General features: G+C 37.3%; 1 protein-coding gene across 2 annotated transcripts in view; it reads right to left on the bottom strand.

The window, feature by feature from the left end:
- Window positions 1-4,909: 4,909 nt before the first annotated feature.
- Window positions 4,910-17,901, bottom strand: part of Gmap (Golgi microtubule-associated protein) — a 64,661-nt gene continuing 51,669 nt past the window's right edge. For both annotated transcript variants that reach the window (XM_017609878.1, XM_017609879.1), the window contains 5 exons: window positions 11,890-15,227; window positions 9,614-9,777; window positions 9,294-9,497; window positions 5,830-6,099; window positions 4,910-5,759 (listed from right to left, as the gene is read on the bottom strand). In XM_017609878.1, coding sequence (XP_017465367.1) covers window positions 5,467-5,759; window positions 5,830-6,099; window positions 9,294-9,497; window positions 9,614-9,777; window positions 11,890-15,227 — 4,269 coding nt within the window. In that variant the 3' untranslated portion in view covers window positions 4,910-5,466. The remainder of the gene's footprint in view (window positions 5,760-5,829; window positions 6,100-9,293; window positions 9,498-9,613; window positions 9,778-11,889; window positions 15,228-17,901) is intronic.

Consider the following 17,901-nt stretch of genomic DNA (forward strand, 5'->3'; position numbering starts at 1 on the left):
GCATTAACTAAAAAAAGTGAACGCCAGTTTTCCTAAATTTCGCTATTTATATGGAATAAACCGCATAAGCCGTCAGCAAAAAAAGTTATTAAAAATTTATTTTTAGCCGCTCAAAGCTTACTCTTATTTTACTAAAATTTTATAGGCCTGTTAAGTGCATGCACAAAAAATTTATAAAAATTTTGGTTAAAAAGCTCGAAATTTAGATACAAAATTTTGGGATTTTTCTAAATTCTATGTAAAGTTTTAAAGTGTGATTTATATGGTTTTTGTTAAAGAATGGACCATATTTTGTATTAAAATAAAACTAATAAAAAAATGTATCTTGGAAAACATTGTAAATATTAAAAAACGAAACACCATTCATCTAATTTTGACCGCCACTGTACATACAGTGAACAAAATCATAGCATCCAACTAAATGTAGATGTAGATGTGTAACTTTAGTGTGTATGTATGTTCTCGTCCAACGTATGTATGTATGTATCTATGTGGCTTTCGGTGTCTTAGCGAAACACTTAATACAAAAATCGAACAACAATGCAATTGCATAGATTTTAGACATTGAAAAAAATGTTAATGTATTGAAAAATGCCCGGAATTTTAATCTAAAGGAAGCATTAAAAATATGATTTGATTCTAAAAATAATGAGGTTGTTCACACTTGCTTGATTATCAGGTTATTATTTAGTGTATTTTATTGTTTTAAGCTGAATAAAAAATATAACCACATAACCTGATAACCAGGCCAGTATGAACAACCTCAATATTGTTGCCTAAGAATGAGAAACGCTGGAAAATAATTAACTTCCAAATTTTAAGTGGGTGAAATGAACTGAATTATTTTAAGAGCCAAAATTCTCTATGCTCGAATTAATTTTTATTTTGTTTTTTTTTTGACTATTTTGTCCATGATAAACTTCAAAATTTGTAGCTGAGCCCGCGCAGAACTAGATATTAATATTATGTTTGAACTCTTTTTAACATTAATTTTTTGTTTTAACCATACAGTTTCAAGTAGAAAATCCGCATATAATAATACCAGTAAAATTTTATATACAACATTAGCTAAAAAAAAACCGTCAAGAAACTTAAAAATACATATGTATACATAAGCATATATATTTATCTGACAGAAGTACCCATAATTCTTCCAACGAAGCACCACTACTAGCCAATCTATGCCACAAACTGAGACAGAACAAAAATATGCTTACATGAAACGTTTTTTTTTTTTTTTACTAAAAGCCAAAAAGAATTTTTTATATTTGTACGATCAGCGAAAATAAAAATCATTTTTTGTACATTTCTTAACTAAATATAATTTAAGTCCTATAAATTTTATAAAATATCTAATAGCAAAACAGTCTAGTATTTCACAATGATATTTACTAATGCAATTAGGAGATATTTAAATATTTATATCTATGTATGTATGTATGTAGTACTTAGTAAAACAAAAATGTGGAAATTCCTTTTAGCTAACCGTAATGTATGTATGTATATTTTTATAATTAAAGAAAAATTTATTTAGAAGAAAATAAGTCGCAGAGCAGCGAATGAAATGAACTTTGCCCAAAGCAAATAAAGATTGTAGACATTCGTATACATATATACTTATTCACAAAAATTAACTCATACATACATATGTATTGTATGTTTATGTAGCGTTAAATAACAGTTAAGTTTTTAATTAGTTTTTATGGGAAAACTCTAAAAAGTTAGCTATTTCATAGCGCAATGAAAAGATTAACATTTTCCTTATTTACTTACATATATAAGTATGTATGTATGTACATGATGTAATCAATATAGCTGAATATATGTATGTATAGTTGCTGTTAGTTTCCTGTGTGTATATATATGTGTGTATATATACTAAACACCACAAAGAAAACAATTTATATAAAATGTTGATTGACGAATAAGAGATTTATCATAAAGAATGTTGAATTTGATGAAAAGTTGAGAAAACTATTTTTATCGTTACTCCAAATTTGCCTATGAAATTAAATTATGAAAAAAAAGCCATTGATAATTACGTTATATTTAATATTTAATACAAGCATATGACTCCAAAAATGTTTTAATATCGAGTGAAAAATACCTTTATATCGAGCCTTAACCGCCAAAATACGTAAGTGAAATTTTTTTTTTTAATTTTCTTTTTGATTCAGAAAAATTCCTAGAGCATCTGGATGCATTTCTGCATCAAAAAGAAAATTTTGAAAAAAAAAAATTCGCTTACGTTATTTTGGCGGTTAGGGCTCGATATGTACGTTACGCACACATATATAAATATATACATATATTTATATTTAACACGATATATATATTTTTTGTTGCCTTTGAAGGCACCAGCGTTGAAGCCAAATTATTGCAGTTAATTAAGGGTGTATGAATGTATAGTAGACACTTCTTTATGTAGATACATTCATATTCACACAAATACAGCTCTTTATAAGTTATTTATTATTGTTAACTACACTTCTCTTGTCATAATTTAATGCCCTTGCGATTGCCCAAAACTCTTTCCAACACACAATACGTAAATAATTTAACTTTTAATATTGTAAAAAACTTTTTGTACATAAATACATAAGTATAGAGTTAAGCTTTTCCTAATTGCTGAATTGTTTTTATTAAATTTTTTTTTTTTTTTTTTTTGTTATAAGTAAGTACCTCCCCTTTATGTATGTATGTATTTACATATTTGTAAGCAAAACTGTTAGCGAAAAAATGAAACTAAATTAACGAAAATGATAAAAGATACACGAAAAATAGAAATGAAATACATAAAAATTTAAATTTTGTGTCTAAATGTCAAATAAGAGTTTTCATTTCATTAAGAAAAAATATATATTTTTCAGTCATACAATAATGGTAAGTAAAGGGTTAACGATTGGCCCAAACAGTGATGATTAGTGAAAGCTTTATGCGTTTATACATATAAAATCTATTGAAAGCCTTAAAGAGCATTCACCGAGGCACTGGTGAGTCTCGACTTAGTCGCAGTCAATGCTGTCATATATGTATCACTTGATTGCGAATCTTTTAAATTGTCGAACAAACGATGGATGAGTGCGCTTCAAAGATGATGTCAAAGAAGGCAAGCAGAAGCATGTATCAGTGTGTTATGCCCCGTTGATGTGAATGCTTCTGATGAACAAGTTCTTAACCAATATGAGAGGTAGAGCTCCTACATAAACCGCAGCAGGCAAACCGCTCGTCTAGAAATGGGGTCTACTTATATTCATCACCCGCGCATCGAATTCGAACATAGAAGGTCGAAAATTGCACTCAAATCCTATCTAAAATAAATAAATCATGTTTAAATCTACACCGAAGCCTTCCAAACTAACATAAAGCGGCAATCTCGCAAGGGGTAGTGGGACTTCTGTTTAGGCGCGTCTGCTAACACCAGGCGCCTAAATACATGCTATGTACTGCTGCATGTGCAAAAATTTCCTTTATGCAACTTAGGAAATTTTTGCACATGCACTTCTCAACTGCCAAGTAATTGAACTTTCTTAAGTTTCAATAAGATGGCACTTCAAAGTATGCTCGGCCTAGTCTGATGCATCCTCCGGACACTGCTTCCGGAGTCTTCTGCGGACTCTGCATGGCTTACAACCATGCGGAGGTGGTAATAGTTGATTACCATTGGCCACAGTGCCTACCCACTACTTTTTGGTCCAATAAATATTTTTTTATATACATACATGCAAACATACTGGTCTCCCCTCTCACTGAGTTATTCAACTTCATTTGACACTCACATACCTTAATAGATTTACTTGTGTTGGGGTTCATCAACATCACCCTTATTCACCATAGGAAGAGGGAGATTAAAAAATTTTGAAAAAATCTGACCAGCCGTTTGCAAACTTTGCGTTTAGGTGCGTCCCATCCCCTTCCTTAATTTAATTTGTTCAAATAAATTTTATAAAAAAGGCAAAGAAAACTATAATTACATTAAACAATAAATAAAAATAGTTATTCAAGGAGCTAAAGAAACTTTAAACAAATTTGGCTGGACATGGGATTCGAATCCACAACCTCGTGGCTCGCTTAATCCGCGAAATCGCTGACTGGATTAACGTTGCCGTTTGTTTACGCTGTATGTAAAAAAATCACACCTAAAGCAGGGATCACACGATTTGTATGTTTGTACAGATTTGCATATTTCGACAGTTACAAAGTGAGTTTATTTGGAATTTTTTTACTGAGCTGAACTAATTCTCGCCTTATACCTTGAATGCTTCAAAATTATAAAAAACACTTTCGTTTTATGAGCATAAGCGTGAGTGCGATATTTTGCTAAAGTATTTCAGGGGTGCTACTCTGTAATGCGATAAAGTAAAATGCGATGCGATAGGCAATCGACCCTGTGTATTACTGACGATGTGTCGGCGCGAATGCGAATCACTTGCTTTCGCATCGCATTACAGAGTAATCACCCTGATCATTCCTCCGTATTCAGTATTTCAAACACTGAATGAGCTACTCCGAAATCCGCAATGGTACATACATTACACATACATCAATATGCAAAGATGTATCTGATAAAATTTCAGTAAGCTACAATTACCTTATTCCGATTTCTAACGTCTGTCTGAATGAAAACCTCAGGTGATTTGTGCCGCCTCGGAAGGGCAAATAGATTTTACCGACTATTTTTCATGGCAGAAATATACTTGGCGGTTTGCCATTGCCTGCCGAGGGGCGGCCGGTCTTAGAGAAACTTTTTTCTAATTTAGATTTGCCCGGTCCAAGTATCGAATCACTCAGCCACAGCTGTCGTCCATTGCCATGACAAAAACGTACTACAACCACAACAACATGATACAAGACGATACCGACCAATTTCGGCAGGACAAGCCCAAAAAAACGGCAACACTGCTTAAGATTTTGTTAAAATATTATTTGATTTATTAATCTTAAATTGTGCTTAAATATATGGTATAATGTATAATGTGTATGTATATTGTTTATATTTATTTCAAATACATTTTTATACAATGCAAAAACATAAAAGTTCTGTTCAATTGCAGTTTTTCGTAATGGCTCATTCCGTTGATAGAGGCCCTTCCTAACACAATACATAGTAGAAGATGCTTAGACGCGCATTTCAAAATGCAACTACATTTTTATTACAAAATACACTTATATATATTTACAGGTAAAACAGAATAATCAAATAGAAAAATAACTCTAGAAACAAATGATTTCAATTGAATTCGAACGCGGCCAGGACAGGAAGAAATTGCTAGACGACGACTACAATTAAACACTTTGATTCAACAAAATATCAAGTAAATAATACATATACAAACATACCTACTGCATATTTCTAAGAACAAAAAAATATCAGTTGCATGCAAGCGTTACATGCAGGTAAAGTAAAATAAAGTAGAATAAAGGTAACTACAGCATGGGATACAAAAAGCTTAAAGTTTACAATAATCAAGAATCGCTTAGGATATCTTTTAATATTGAGCTGGAATTGCGCGTCGGTGCAAACTCATTCAGCATCATTGGTTGAATGGGTAGAGCCGGGGCCGGGGAGTTACCCGTCGTCATCCCCGCCGCCGATGAACTGCTATTGCTGGATGTGGATATGCGACGCGCTGGCGGACTACTGCTCTGTTGTGTCATATTTAGCAAGTTGGGCATGGTACTGGCATCCGATTTGGGCTGTGACTCCTGTTCCAGAAATTGTACGAAGGCCTGCACCAAATTGTCCTTGGAGTGTACACCTGAAAGCAGAAATAAAAGAAAGGAAAGAGTTAAAGATAGTGGTGGTAAGCTAGTTGCTGATGATCGTACCCTGCGCTGACGGGCTGCCACCACCCAATATGGCGCCAAGCCAACTCGACTGCTGCTTGTTGAGGCCCACTTTTTCCGATTCGTTTTGCGTGAAGTCCAACACGGAGGATATCATGCGCAGCACTTGATTCTTGTCACTCGGATTACTGCTCACCACATAGCCAATCAACAGACTCTTGATGAGACTCTTCTCGATTTTGTCCGATTGACTAGACTCGCTAGCCTTAAGTTTGCTGGAGATTTGCTCATTCTGCTGCTTCAATGCATCAACTAGAGAGGAAATATGTGCATAGGTAAATGGTGTTAATTGCAGTGTTGGAAAACGGGTAAAATTTCCAAAAAAAAAGGAAAATAAAGAAAAACTAGCACCTAAAAATATTTAAAAAATATTCAACGCCGTTTATTAAATTCAATTATAAATTTAGCATTTAGTGAGTTAATTTTTCGTACACTTTTCCTTGCAGGCATACAACACTTGTTTAGTATTTCTTTTTTATCCATCGTTGTTATAGGGCATGCAGATTTGGGCGTGGCGTCCGGGACAGTATGACATAAGTACTGGTAGAATGATAAGGCAATTGCACACCAGTACCTGATGTAATACTCAACCAGACGCACGCAGCTATAGCCGGTTTAGGAGGCCGGATGACGAGCATTCATTCGATGAGAGCGGAACGAATATTTTTTACAATTAGAGGAATTGCGAGGCTATCAAACTGTTTTTTTTTTTTTTTTTTTTTGTTAATAATTGAAAAATTATTTTGCTTACACAAGCAAGTGGAAGTTTAGACTGTACGTACATATGTATTTTACAATTTTGTATTTATATTTTTACTATTTGAATAATGTGTTGAAATATGTAGATGCAGGCAATAGATGCAAATAAATTTTGGAAAAGAGCAGATCAAATTCAACAAAATAAAAACGAAATTCAAATTCAAACCAAATTCAAATTCAAATCAAATTTAAACTAATCAATATATATAAACAACAATAGCAAACAACAAGTAGAACAAAAACAAGAATGTAGAAACGGATGCAACATCAGGCAATCTCCAGATGCAACGTGAGTTCAGCATATCGATTTCGCTCACAGTTACAAATTGAGATTTCCCAATTTTGCATTGGACACGTGGGACGCAAGAAAAAATAAATTATAATTACATATATAATTAAAATTCGCAGAAGAGATAATATTAAATAATAAATTAAAACTAACTAAACTATGCTAAACTGAAATGCGTAAAAGAGAAGATAGGTGATAGGCTAACTAAACTAAAAACAATAATCATCAGTTTAAGACTAAGAAAATATACCAGATAGGCAAAATTGTGAAGAATACATAAAACAAAAAAAAACAAAAATATTCAAATTGAATAGTAAAAATCAACAGCTATAGAAGCATATTAGGTGCACTAATGTGTAAGATAATATGTAATACACACAAAAAAGATGTCCATAAAAAATAATGAAGTGTTAAGGTAAAAATGTTAATTACTAAACCGTGCACTGAACGCAACGACGACGAAGCTCCAGACAAATATATGTTTAAAAAAAAAGCTATATGGTCTAACTGATAGGGACTAACCGGCACGCTGCATATTTGAAACTAAAAAATACTCAGAGAATTAAATGTAATCATGAATCTCACTTTTTGTCTGTCGCCCTTTTTAGGTTATGGTATTTCAATACAAAAAAAAATCTGATGTGTTAGAGCAATTATCAATTGAAGCTTCATAAGCTGTAGAAAATAACGATAGAAATTGTTTTGAATACAAAAAAAAATAGGTTTCTTCGCTTACGTTACATTAAGTTCGCGGTAAAAAATGAACAGGGATGTTTTTTTAAGTAGTAGTTTATTTAGTTTATTTTCTATACTTGACAGCGACATAGCAAAATAATAAAAAGTTATGAAAACAATTGAAACCCAAACTCTCAGGCGATCTGCTGCTGCTTGTTTTTAGTAAAATAAATCGAAATTTTCTTAAATGTATTTTTTGACGTTATACATATATGCGCGGCGGCAAAATCAGATTTAGGCAGTTTTTAATTTTCACCACTGAAAGTTTTAAAATGAAATTACTAAAAGTTAAACAATTCTTTTGAGTTCTAGAAAGCACTACAATAAAAGCTAACTCTCAAATTCATAAAAAATAAAGAGGTCTTTAAGTGCCTTATAAATCGAAAATTTGTATGAAAATGTCATTTTGTAAAGCTTTAGAAATGCACTTTATTTTCTATGAATAAGGCCATAAAACTTTGTGTTTTTCTTATATTCACTTGAAGTGGCAAAAAGGTACTCCACAAATTATTAAAATAAATAGCAAATATTTGTTAATTTTCTTATGTTAAATCCAAGTAACGTAAAACGAGCTTTAGAGCTACAGTTTCCAACTCATTTATATGTAGATGATTAGAAAATAATAATTAAAAAAGTTAGTATATATACTATACGCACATATTGGTTTATACTAAATGTTAGAATAATACAATAATCAGAGTTGGCCAGCGAAAGCTTTTATTTTGTGCCAGCCGGATGCAAATTGTACAGAAAGCTTTGGCACGCGTGTCTATGAAGTGGCCAACATTGACCTAGAGGATTGGCGCAAATTTTTTAACCAAGTAAATCATTTATTTTCGATGCATCAACCAGCAATCCTGGGAATGTATGATTTTTAAGACCGCGCCAATTCGTGCATTTCACCTTTTGTGTGTGCGTTAATGAAATTTTGGGCGATGAATGGGCAGCTATGCATAATTAATTTGATTTGCGAAGGTGGCGATGTGGCTGTGAGCAATGATACTGTTTGTGTTTTTTTTTTTTTGTTTGCTGAAATAGTGATTTTTTATTTTTTTTGAATGTAGTGGTTGTGGTGATGCCAGTGCAGATACGCTTACATGTAGTTCTTCATGATTATTGTAAAAATTTTACTTTTATTTTGCTGTTTTTTTTTTGTTTAGTTTTTCTTGCATTGCGGTGTCTACATAGAATTCGAAAAAGTGTATACCAACTGAAATTCCGAGTGTTTGAAAATTATGAAAATCCCAGAATTACCAGCTGATATTTACCTTTAGGAATCGAAATCAGCGTGGCTTAAGGGAAACATTGCAACATATTAGTGATTAAGCAATTCTTTTTTACAATGTTTCGTTTGTTTGTAAACATTTTTTTGCAGTTATTATTATTAGCAAATTTTGTACTCGGATCGTTAAAATGCCAAATGCCAGTTTACATACGTGCGGTTATTGAAGATTTCCCTTATGGCTGAGGTGTTTCATTGTGGTTGAATGGTGGGTTAGTAACAGAAATTTGTGAGCAACCTCTCTTGCATGTTATGAACTCTTGCAGAATAACCATAGTGTTAGTAAACAACATTTCTCCCATTTTCAATATTTTTTTTTTTACAAACTGCGGTGTTTATTAAAAAAAAAAAAAAAACAAGCAAATTTAAATGCACATTCACCTTCTTCTCGCAGCACCGCAATCGTACGCTGACACGCCTCCAACTGATCGGAGAGCCGCGCTGCCGCACACAAACCTTGCTTGGCCTCGGCCAGCTGCTGCTGTAAAACGCCAATCTCCGCCTGCAATTGCGCCTGCTTCTCCTGCTCCTGCTGCAACTCCTTGCGTATGCCATGCGTGGCGGCTTTAATGTCATTTTGTTTGTCTAATGTGAGGAAAAAAATCATACATATATTTTTAATTTATTTTTAGCTTTCTTTGCAAAGGTTCTTCATTTATTTTCGTTTAGACATTTTTTTTTGTTTCGGTTCGCCAACTCACCATTTTGAAACTGCTCGAGCGCACACTGCAGATTGCACAACGCCGCCTGATTCTTCGATTCCCGATCCTCGGCCAAGCTCAGCTTTTTGACTAACTCGTCGCGCTGCTGCACCACGAGCGCATACTGCGCTTGCAATGTCTCGGCATGCTGATTGGCGCGTATACTGTGAAAAATCGAAGAATGTCACTTATTAAATTTATTTTCTTGGAAATTATGATTTCTGTAGGTGCACAAATTCAATTAGTTTTATAGTCAGCACGAAACTAATGAATCGCTTTTGGAGCGTATCAGCGCCCTAGCTACCCAGCTACCCAGCTACCCAGCTACCGGCGCGCACCGCCTGCCCTAACGCGTCTGCAATGCGCGAATGTTCTAATTTTGCTGTGGCATTGCAAGTGCGCACACTGGTTGCAGGTAGCAATAGCGCAGCGGCGCCGATAGCACTAAAAATGTCACTTGGTCCCCACCCGCTGCACCCTGACACGACGCCGCGCTATCGCTAGTTCAACTAATTTTCAGCGCTTTGTGACACGTTATCGCTTGACAAACCAATTGCCCTGAGTCGTGACGAAGCTTAACGAAAGGCTTAAAAGCGATAACAGTAACTACACATACATATATACATATTACTGCGGCCGCGACTGCTGATGCCATTATGGCTGCCTTGTTGCCGTGCGCACCGCTACAATAATGGGGCGTTGGGAAAAGCGTAAACTGAAGAAAAACGTAAACGCAAACAGCAAACAGTGAACAGTGAACAGCAAATGTACGATGACGAAACGCAGGTAATTTCATGCTACCGCCAACATATACAGAGGTAAGGTTGTGAGTGTGTTGCTTGCTTCTCTGGCTTTGTCCCAGTCTTGGGCGGGTACCCACCACTCCTCTTCGACACCGCCGCTGTGCTTGGTGCGCGCTGAACATACTGTTTCCTCGGTAATTAGGTGATAATTTTACTTTATACTCTCAAGGCGGTTACTACTTTTTTTTTTGCTTACTGTACCCACAAGCAACGCTGCAGGTGTAGCAGAATGGTGCTTGTGTACCTATTTTTTGTATGTATTTATGTGCAATTATCAATGTACATATATGTGACTGGGGAATTACATATGTACATACGTATGTGTGTAACACAAAACTTGCCAGTATCGATACGTCGGAAGAAGTGACAGTTTTCGAGAAGGGTATGTTCTCTAATCATACTTCTACTCAATTGCCCCTCTACTCGCGTTCTTATCAGCAAAAATTTTATAAAGAAATCTATTTGACTGAACAAAAAAACAAAGAAACCTTCAGTAATTCTCGCCCTGAAAAGAATGATGTCATGTTCACTGATCTAGTCTCGGATCATTAAAAAATCAGCACTTAGGGACGCAGTTAACTACAGGTTTTCAGTACAAAAATTGAAAGTTAACTGCCGAATTTGAGTTAAACCCCCATCGTAAGAACAGCACTGAGTCAGGTAAAAACCTGTTAACTCCTGTACCTAGAACCAACTAACGTAACAATGTCTGACTTCTTAGGGCTCAGTTAGCATTGCACCTGTATATGCAGGCTTGGCTTTTGGAACATAGTCATGATTAAGTATACTTCAACCGATGCATAGATACCTTCACACATCTCCTCTCTCGCTCTCACCACCCAATCAACTATGTGTTGGCTAACTACTTTTAAACAAAGTTCATTGAACAGAATTATTATGTAAAACTTCTCAAGTCAAGTCAAGTCAACTCAAGTTAAGTTAAGTTTGCATAGCTGCGCCTTTAACCACTTTGCATTTCCTGAATTCCGTCAGCGCTCGCTAAACTGACGAGACGACCATCAGATCAAATGTGGTAAATGGAGCGCCCATACTCTCCGACACTTCTTGAGCATATCATCAAGATGGAAGGGCCTAAATTGCCGCCCGGCCCACATTCGTAAGCATACAATCCGCTGTTTCTTTTATGGCGGCTGGCTTTTGGGTGGAAAACGCTGCATTATTTTGGGAATCTGAATTTGTGTTTAAGTAATGACAAGTTTCTTACCGAAAGTACTCTTTCAACTCTTTCTTCAAAATCGTGCGTCCCAATTCCAAAGACAGTTTTCTATCTAACCCTTGTTTTTAAAGAATTAAAAAAAAAACAATGGGGTATACATGAGATGCCTTTCGTATTCGGTCTTCTCTTTCAAAGTAACCGCGACAAGCAACACGTTTTCTATGCCTAACGCATCCTAACTCTACTACAATAATTAACGCTCAGCTTCGAACTAAATTACTTTTTTTCACACTTACTTGGCCGATGTGTAGGCATTGCTTGATTTCGCCACATCGTCCTGCAGTGCTACCATTTTTGCTTTGGTCTCTTCCAACTCCCGCTGCATTTCCACCGTCTCGTGTGTGTGCATGTCTTCAATTTCCAGCAAATGTTCACGCAATCGTTCCAAGTCCTTGCGTATAGCCGCATTCTGCTCTTCAACTTCAGCCTTCTCCTGCTTCACCAGACGCTGATTGGTCTGTTCCGTAAGCAAATTAGTCGTAAGAATATCTGACTTTTCTTTCAGGAATTTTATTTGATCTTGCTGTTTCTCCGCCTCTTTGCGTAGTTCACTCAGTGTGTTCTCCAGTGTCGGGCATTTATCGCATGGTTTCTCTTGCGCCATTTGTTGTTGCTGGTGTTGCAGTTGCTGCACGAGTGGCAGTAGTCGTTGAATTTCTGTGTAGTATTGCATATTCTCAGCATGTTTCTGTTGTAGCGCCTTTATCATTTCGCTCTTCTCGTAGTTCAATATATCGACGGTCTTTTGTAGATCGGCTGTGGCCAAGAGTTCGGCTTCCAGCTGCGCAATGCGTGTAATTGCCGTTGCATCGCTGCTGGTAGATGTCACCGCTGATTCCTGCAACGCCTTCAGTTCGACGCTGTGTGCTTCGTATTCCTTTTTTAACTCCTCGAATTCCGCTACCAATGCCTCTTTTTCCTGTTTCAGCTGCGTCAATTGCTCGGTGTTCGCCGTTTGTTGTTGTAACTTCTCTTGCAGCTCGTCATTTTCTTTCATGCTCTCTGTCAAACGATTACGCAACTCATTCATGGTACTCTCCTTTTCTTCTATCAACTTCTCAGATTCATTAAATTCTTTTATTAGCCGATCTAAACTGCTTCTCGCCTCCTGTATCTCTTCCTTCTGACTCTCCATTACTATGTCTTTAGCCAACAGATCTTGCTGTATCTGCTGGTTGAGTGCAGCCTGCTCGTCGAGCCGCTTTTGTACCTCACTACTGTGTTTGCTCTGCTCTTTCAGTTGCTTCAATTCGTGGTCCATGCGTTTCACCAGCAATTCCTGTTCCAATAGCATTTTCTCCGCTTCCTCTCGTTTCTTTATCGCATCCTGCAGCGCTGCCTTTTGCGTCTGCATGGCGGCCACCAAATCCGCATGATCCTTGCTCAGCCGTGACAATTGGCTTTCTAGGTTTTGACACTTTTCTTCGGCGCTCTTTATAGCTGCATCATCTTCAGCTTGCTTGCAATCCATGGCCTTTTGTTCATTTAACTCAAACAACAAATTTCCTTTCTCCAACTCCAAGGTCTCGAGCTGTAGCTTGAGGTCCTTCTCAGAAGTTTGCAGCTCGCTGACACGCTGTTGGGTGGCGCGTAGGTCTTCGGTCAGCGCCTGTTTTTCTCGCTCCAGATCCTCGTTCTTCTTATTGAGTTCATCGTATTCTTGCTCCAGCGACTGGTTCAACTTACTCGACTCCTCGAGCTGCGCTTCCAGCTGCATAACACTTTCCTCGTTGTGCTCGTGAATCGTCTCGAGCTTGTTGCGTTTATAGTTCTCCAACTCGTTCAGCAATATCTCGTTGTTCTTCATCAGTTCGTCACACTGCAGAATATACTGAGATATGTCTGCCTCGAGCGTCTTCTTCTCATGGTCCCAGACCATTTTGCTGTCCTGCAGATCGAGTATTTCCTCGGACATTCGTGATATATTCTGCTCCATGGCGTTAACAGTTCTGGTGACGCGTTCTTGCACTGCCCGACAGGCTTCCTCCATTTCGCTGGTCAGCTTCGACTTTATGTGAGAGCTGAGCAACTCGCGTATTTTGTCCACGGTCAATGGCTCATCGTCGTCGGCATCCAGATCTGTGATTTCTTGCTTCTCCTCAGCAATAGCTTCTCTGAATTTTGCTTGTGCCATGGTAAGTACCTCTGCACGAAGGCTTTCGTTCTCTTCGTTCAACGACTTGAGGCGCTCCGCTAACTCTGCGCTGTAGTTGTGAGATTCTGTTTCAGCTTCAGCATTCAGGCGCAGCTGTTGATTTTCCACCATCAAGTTTTGCACTTTCGCTTCAAGCTCAGTGATGCGTTCTTGTGCGGCGCGTAGGCGCTGTAACTCAATCTGCAGCGTCTCCTTTTCACTCTCGGACAACAATAAACGTTTCTCAAGCTCCATTGCGGTCTGTAAACTCTCTTTCATGTTAGCAATCTCCGTCTCGATTTTTACTTTCTCTTCAGCCAGTGTTTTCAACTGTTGCTGTGCAATGACAGCTTCAGCTGCCTTTTCTTTCAGACCTTCCAGCTTCTCCTGTTGTTCTTCTAATTGTTCCTTAGCCGCCGTCAATGCAGCATCAGTTTCTTCACAGCGTGTTTGTAGCTCTTGCATGTTCTCACGTAGCACAGTCGTCGCTAGCTCCTTCTCCATTTCGCAGTCTTGCAACTTCAGCGCAAGACTGCCATTTTCCAAAGTCAACTCCGAAAGGCGATTCTCCAATTGTACGATTTTGTCCTTCAGCTCCTCCTTCGACGGTGGCGTGGCTGGTCCTGAGGAGTTGGCGTCACCTTCTCGCACTACAATGAACTCGTCCTCGCTCTGCTTGCCAGTCGAACTAGTCGAAGACTCGGAAGTCTTTTTTTCTTTTCCTTGTTTTGCCTCGTCCAGCTCCTTCGTTAATTGTTCCACACGTTGTTGAAGCTCAGCCATTTCTTCCTCAGCTTCATCGGCTAAACGCCCAGCTGTCTTCACCTTTTCAATGAGCTCCACATTATCATGGGTCTTCTTATCGAGCAGTGCTTGCAAATCGCCCAAATCCGCGGTGGACTTCTTTATCTCGACTTCATACTTCTCGATTTGCTTCTGCAAGAACTGCTTCTCCGATTCAAAATGTTCTTGTTGTTTTCCTAAACTCTCCAGCCGCTTCTGCATTCGGGCCATTTCCAATTCACTGTTAATGAATTTGTCGGCATGCTCCTTCTTTAGTGCCTCATAATTGTTGGTGACAGCGGTGAGTTTATTCTGTAGCTCAGTTTTGAGTTCAAGCACATTCTGTAAAGCCAGATTGTGTTGACTGTCCAACTCATCGAGCGCCAAACTCAGCTGTTTATTTTCCTCCTCCAATTGTTGATTGCGCTTTTCCAGTGCTGCGTTATGCGCGTTGGCAGCGCGTGGCGTGCGTTTCGCGGAGGAAGTTTTCGCGCTGCCACCCAGGGACACTTCCTCCAAAGTGATGTTGACCATTTCGTTGCCATTGCCGCTACTCGATGACTCGGACGAGTGATCATTGTCAGATTTTACGTTTTCTGGTTCCCAGCACCAGCTGTCTTCTAGTGGAGTTGTTGCATTTGCATCGTCCTTTGTGGGCTAGAATGAGAAGAAATGAGATCGTTGTGGATTAGAAAATATTGTGAAGGTAAGATGAAAATTTATTTATGTTGAATGTAAGATTTGTGAAAAAAATTGGATAAGGAAAGCGTCCTGAAAAGAGAGCCATTTATTAACCTAGAAATAAGCCAATAGACCAATTTAGGGCGGAAGATTACATGCAAACATGAAGGAAGTCCCATATGCAGGTGATGTAGAGCAGTGAGTATAGGGTTTGGAATATACTCGTGGGCGTCGCAAAGTATCAATCCGAGCAAAACGGAATTGATCCTCATTTCGAAACAAAGAACACAACACAATATAGGCTACCTTGCCTCAACGACACGACTCTCACATAATTTTTAGAGGCGAAGTATTTTGGCGTTGTATTAGAAGCCAAACTGAGCCGGAAAACATACAAGAGGATCTTCAGTAGCAACTCCCAAAGATTTGCTTGTGTATTGCCACGACTGTTAAATGGCCAACCGGAGAAAAAGCAGGCATCACGCAGAAGAGCTTTTGAGAAGATCTAGACTATCTATTTAAAATCTTACTGAGATCTCTAAACGCTCGAATGCCAAGTTAAGTAGATTCTACGAGTTTCGGGGCTACCAGCGAAATACCAACGATCTGTAGCCGCCGATAACACCAGAGTTTTCAAGAGAAAACGCATCAAACTGGTATTTCCTAAGTAAAATGAAAAAAAAACCCTGTCACATTGTAAAAGCTTTTTGTGCTTTCAATTGCTACCAGATTTTTCATTTTTCCACAGTTCTTGAACAACCTACAGCTATGCAGGTGGGTTCCGTAATTCACATCCGGTTGCAAATGCTTCAAGTTTACTTTGACTCCAAATTTTGGTGTTCAGTATTTCTCGTTTTTCATGTCAAATGCACGCGAATTCATTTTTTTTTCGTTTTCAACATTACTTTCGCTCTGTAAATAAATTAGTAAAATTCTCGGGATCCCGAAGCTGTAATCCCGGAATTTCGGGACATGGAAAATTGTTCGGGATCCCATGATTGAATGCCCCAGTACTTATGTCCGGAGTGAGCTCGCCACTCAGCGTGCGTGCGTTACTCTCCAGTCGTTCCGCTATTTTCAAAATCATTCAAGCGACACAAAATGCAAAGGCATTGACGACAATTGGTGAGTACAGCAGCGACGACCGCACTAACTACGGAATTTGGCGGCCGTATTAGCAGCAGCGCTACCGTTTTGAAACAATTGTATCATTTTTGATACTTTTTTTATAAATTTTAAGATTTGATACTTTGATACTTTTTTGTTCACAAATGCCCCATTTTGATACTTTTGACTGGCAGAAATGAATTTTTGAGAACTATGAATAATATTTGCTAGTTTAAAGGAAAATAATTTTTTCCTGTTATTTGAATTCTTAAAATTTTATATGTAGATATTTTTAAGTTTGATTTGGCATATCTTTATGTACAATAATTTGCTGTGTTGCGTATGGCGACAACTGTGCAACTTTTAGTGTAGTTCTGATTTGGGTGTCTAGATCGAGCTGTAAAATATAGACAAGAACGTAGAAAAAAAATTTTTTTTTATATTATTTTTTTGTGTTTTAAAGCTGAAGCTATCAAAATATACAACGCACATTAATATTTCTTGCACATATTTACTTGAGCAACGTTTCTCCAAAATAAGGTTTGCGCAATTTTATTGTGTATTAATTTCCACAATATTGACTTAAACAAGTCTCAGGTTGCACAATGATTTTGTGTGATTTAGGGGGGCCATACTAAGTTTGTTTTTCGTTATGCAAATAAGCATACTGATTCTGTGGTATTGTTGAAGCAAGTAATACAAACTTTTTTATAACTACGGATTTAATTATAAAATTGTATTTATTGTTTTTCAAATAAATGTTTAAAAAATAATACTTGTCTTTGCTTTTGACACTTTTTGATACTTTTTTTGCTTGGAAACTGATACTTTTTCCAAGCTCGCGGCAACGCTGATTAGCAGTCAGCAACAAGCTAGCTACGTACGTACCCTTGTGGCCAGCTGATTAAAGAGCGAAATACACCACACAAGCGGTTTGACAAACCAAGCGAAATTTCCCTTTGCTTCAAGCCATTTGTGCTGTGTATGGGGGTGTTTGAAGGTTTGACAAACCGCTTGAGGGAAATTTGAGCAAAAATCAAAATTTTTTGATTTTCTGGCCGCCATGTTGATGTTTGATCAAACCGCTTGCGTTGTGTATAGCAAAATCGCCTCATTCGCAACGAAATTTTCACCGAGTAAGGACGTAAGAGAGGAAAATGAAAGAAAACCATAATATTTAGCATTGCGAACTGGAAGAAAACTAAAATTCTTTGCTTGAACGAGTCATGTTTGCATGGTGTATGGCGAAATGGGACAAGTAGGTTTGAAGAATGTTTGACAAGCCGCTTGTGTGGTGTATTTCGCTCTTAAGTCAAGTGACATTTTGACTAGTTTTGGTATTTTTTGTTTTTGTTTATTTAATGTTTATATTTTTTACAATAGTTTAGCATTTCAAACTTCGTACAACAATTATAAAAATTCAACAAACTTTAACATTTGCACCCGAAAATTTTAAACGTTTTATTCAGTATTTCTAGAAAAATGTTGGGTATGCATTTTTGTAGCCCACTAAATTTTAGTGGGTTAAAACGCAAATTTGAAG

The sequence above is a fragment of the Rhagoletis zephyria genome, unplaced genomic scaffold, assembly GCF_001687245.7.
Source record: "Rhagoletis zephyria isolate East Lansing unplaced genomic scaffold, Rhagoletis_zephyria_1.1 Rzeph_scaffold_00263, whole genome shotgun sequence".
In the NCBI taxonomy this organism is placed as follows: Eukaryota; Metazoa; Arthropoda; class Insecta; order Diptera; family Tephritidae; genus Rhagoletis; species Rhagoletis zephyria.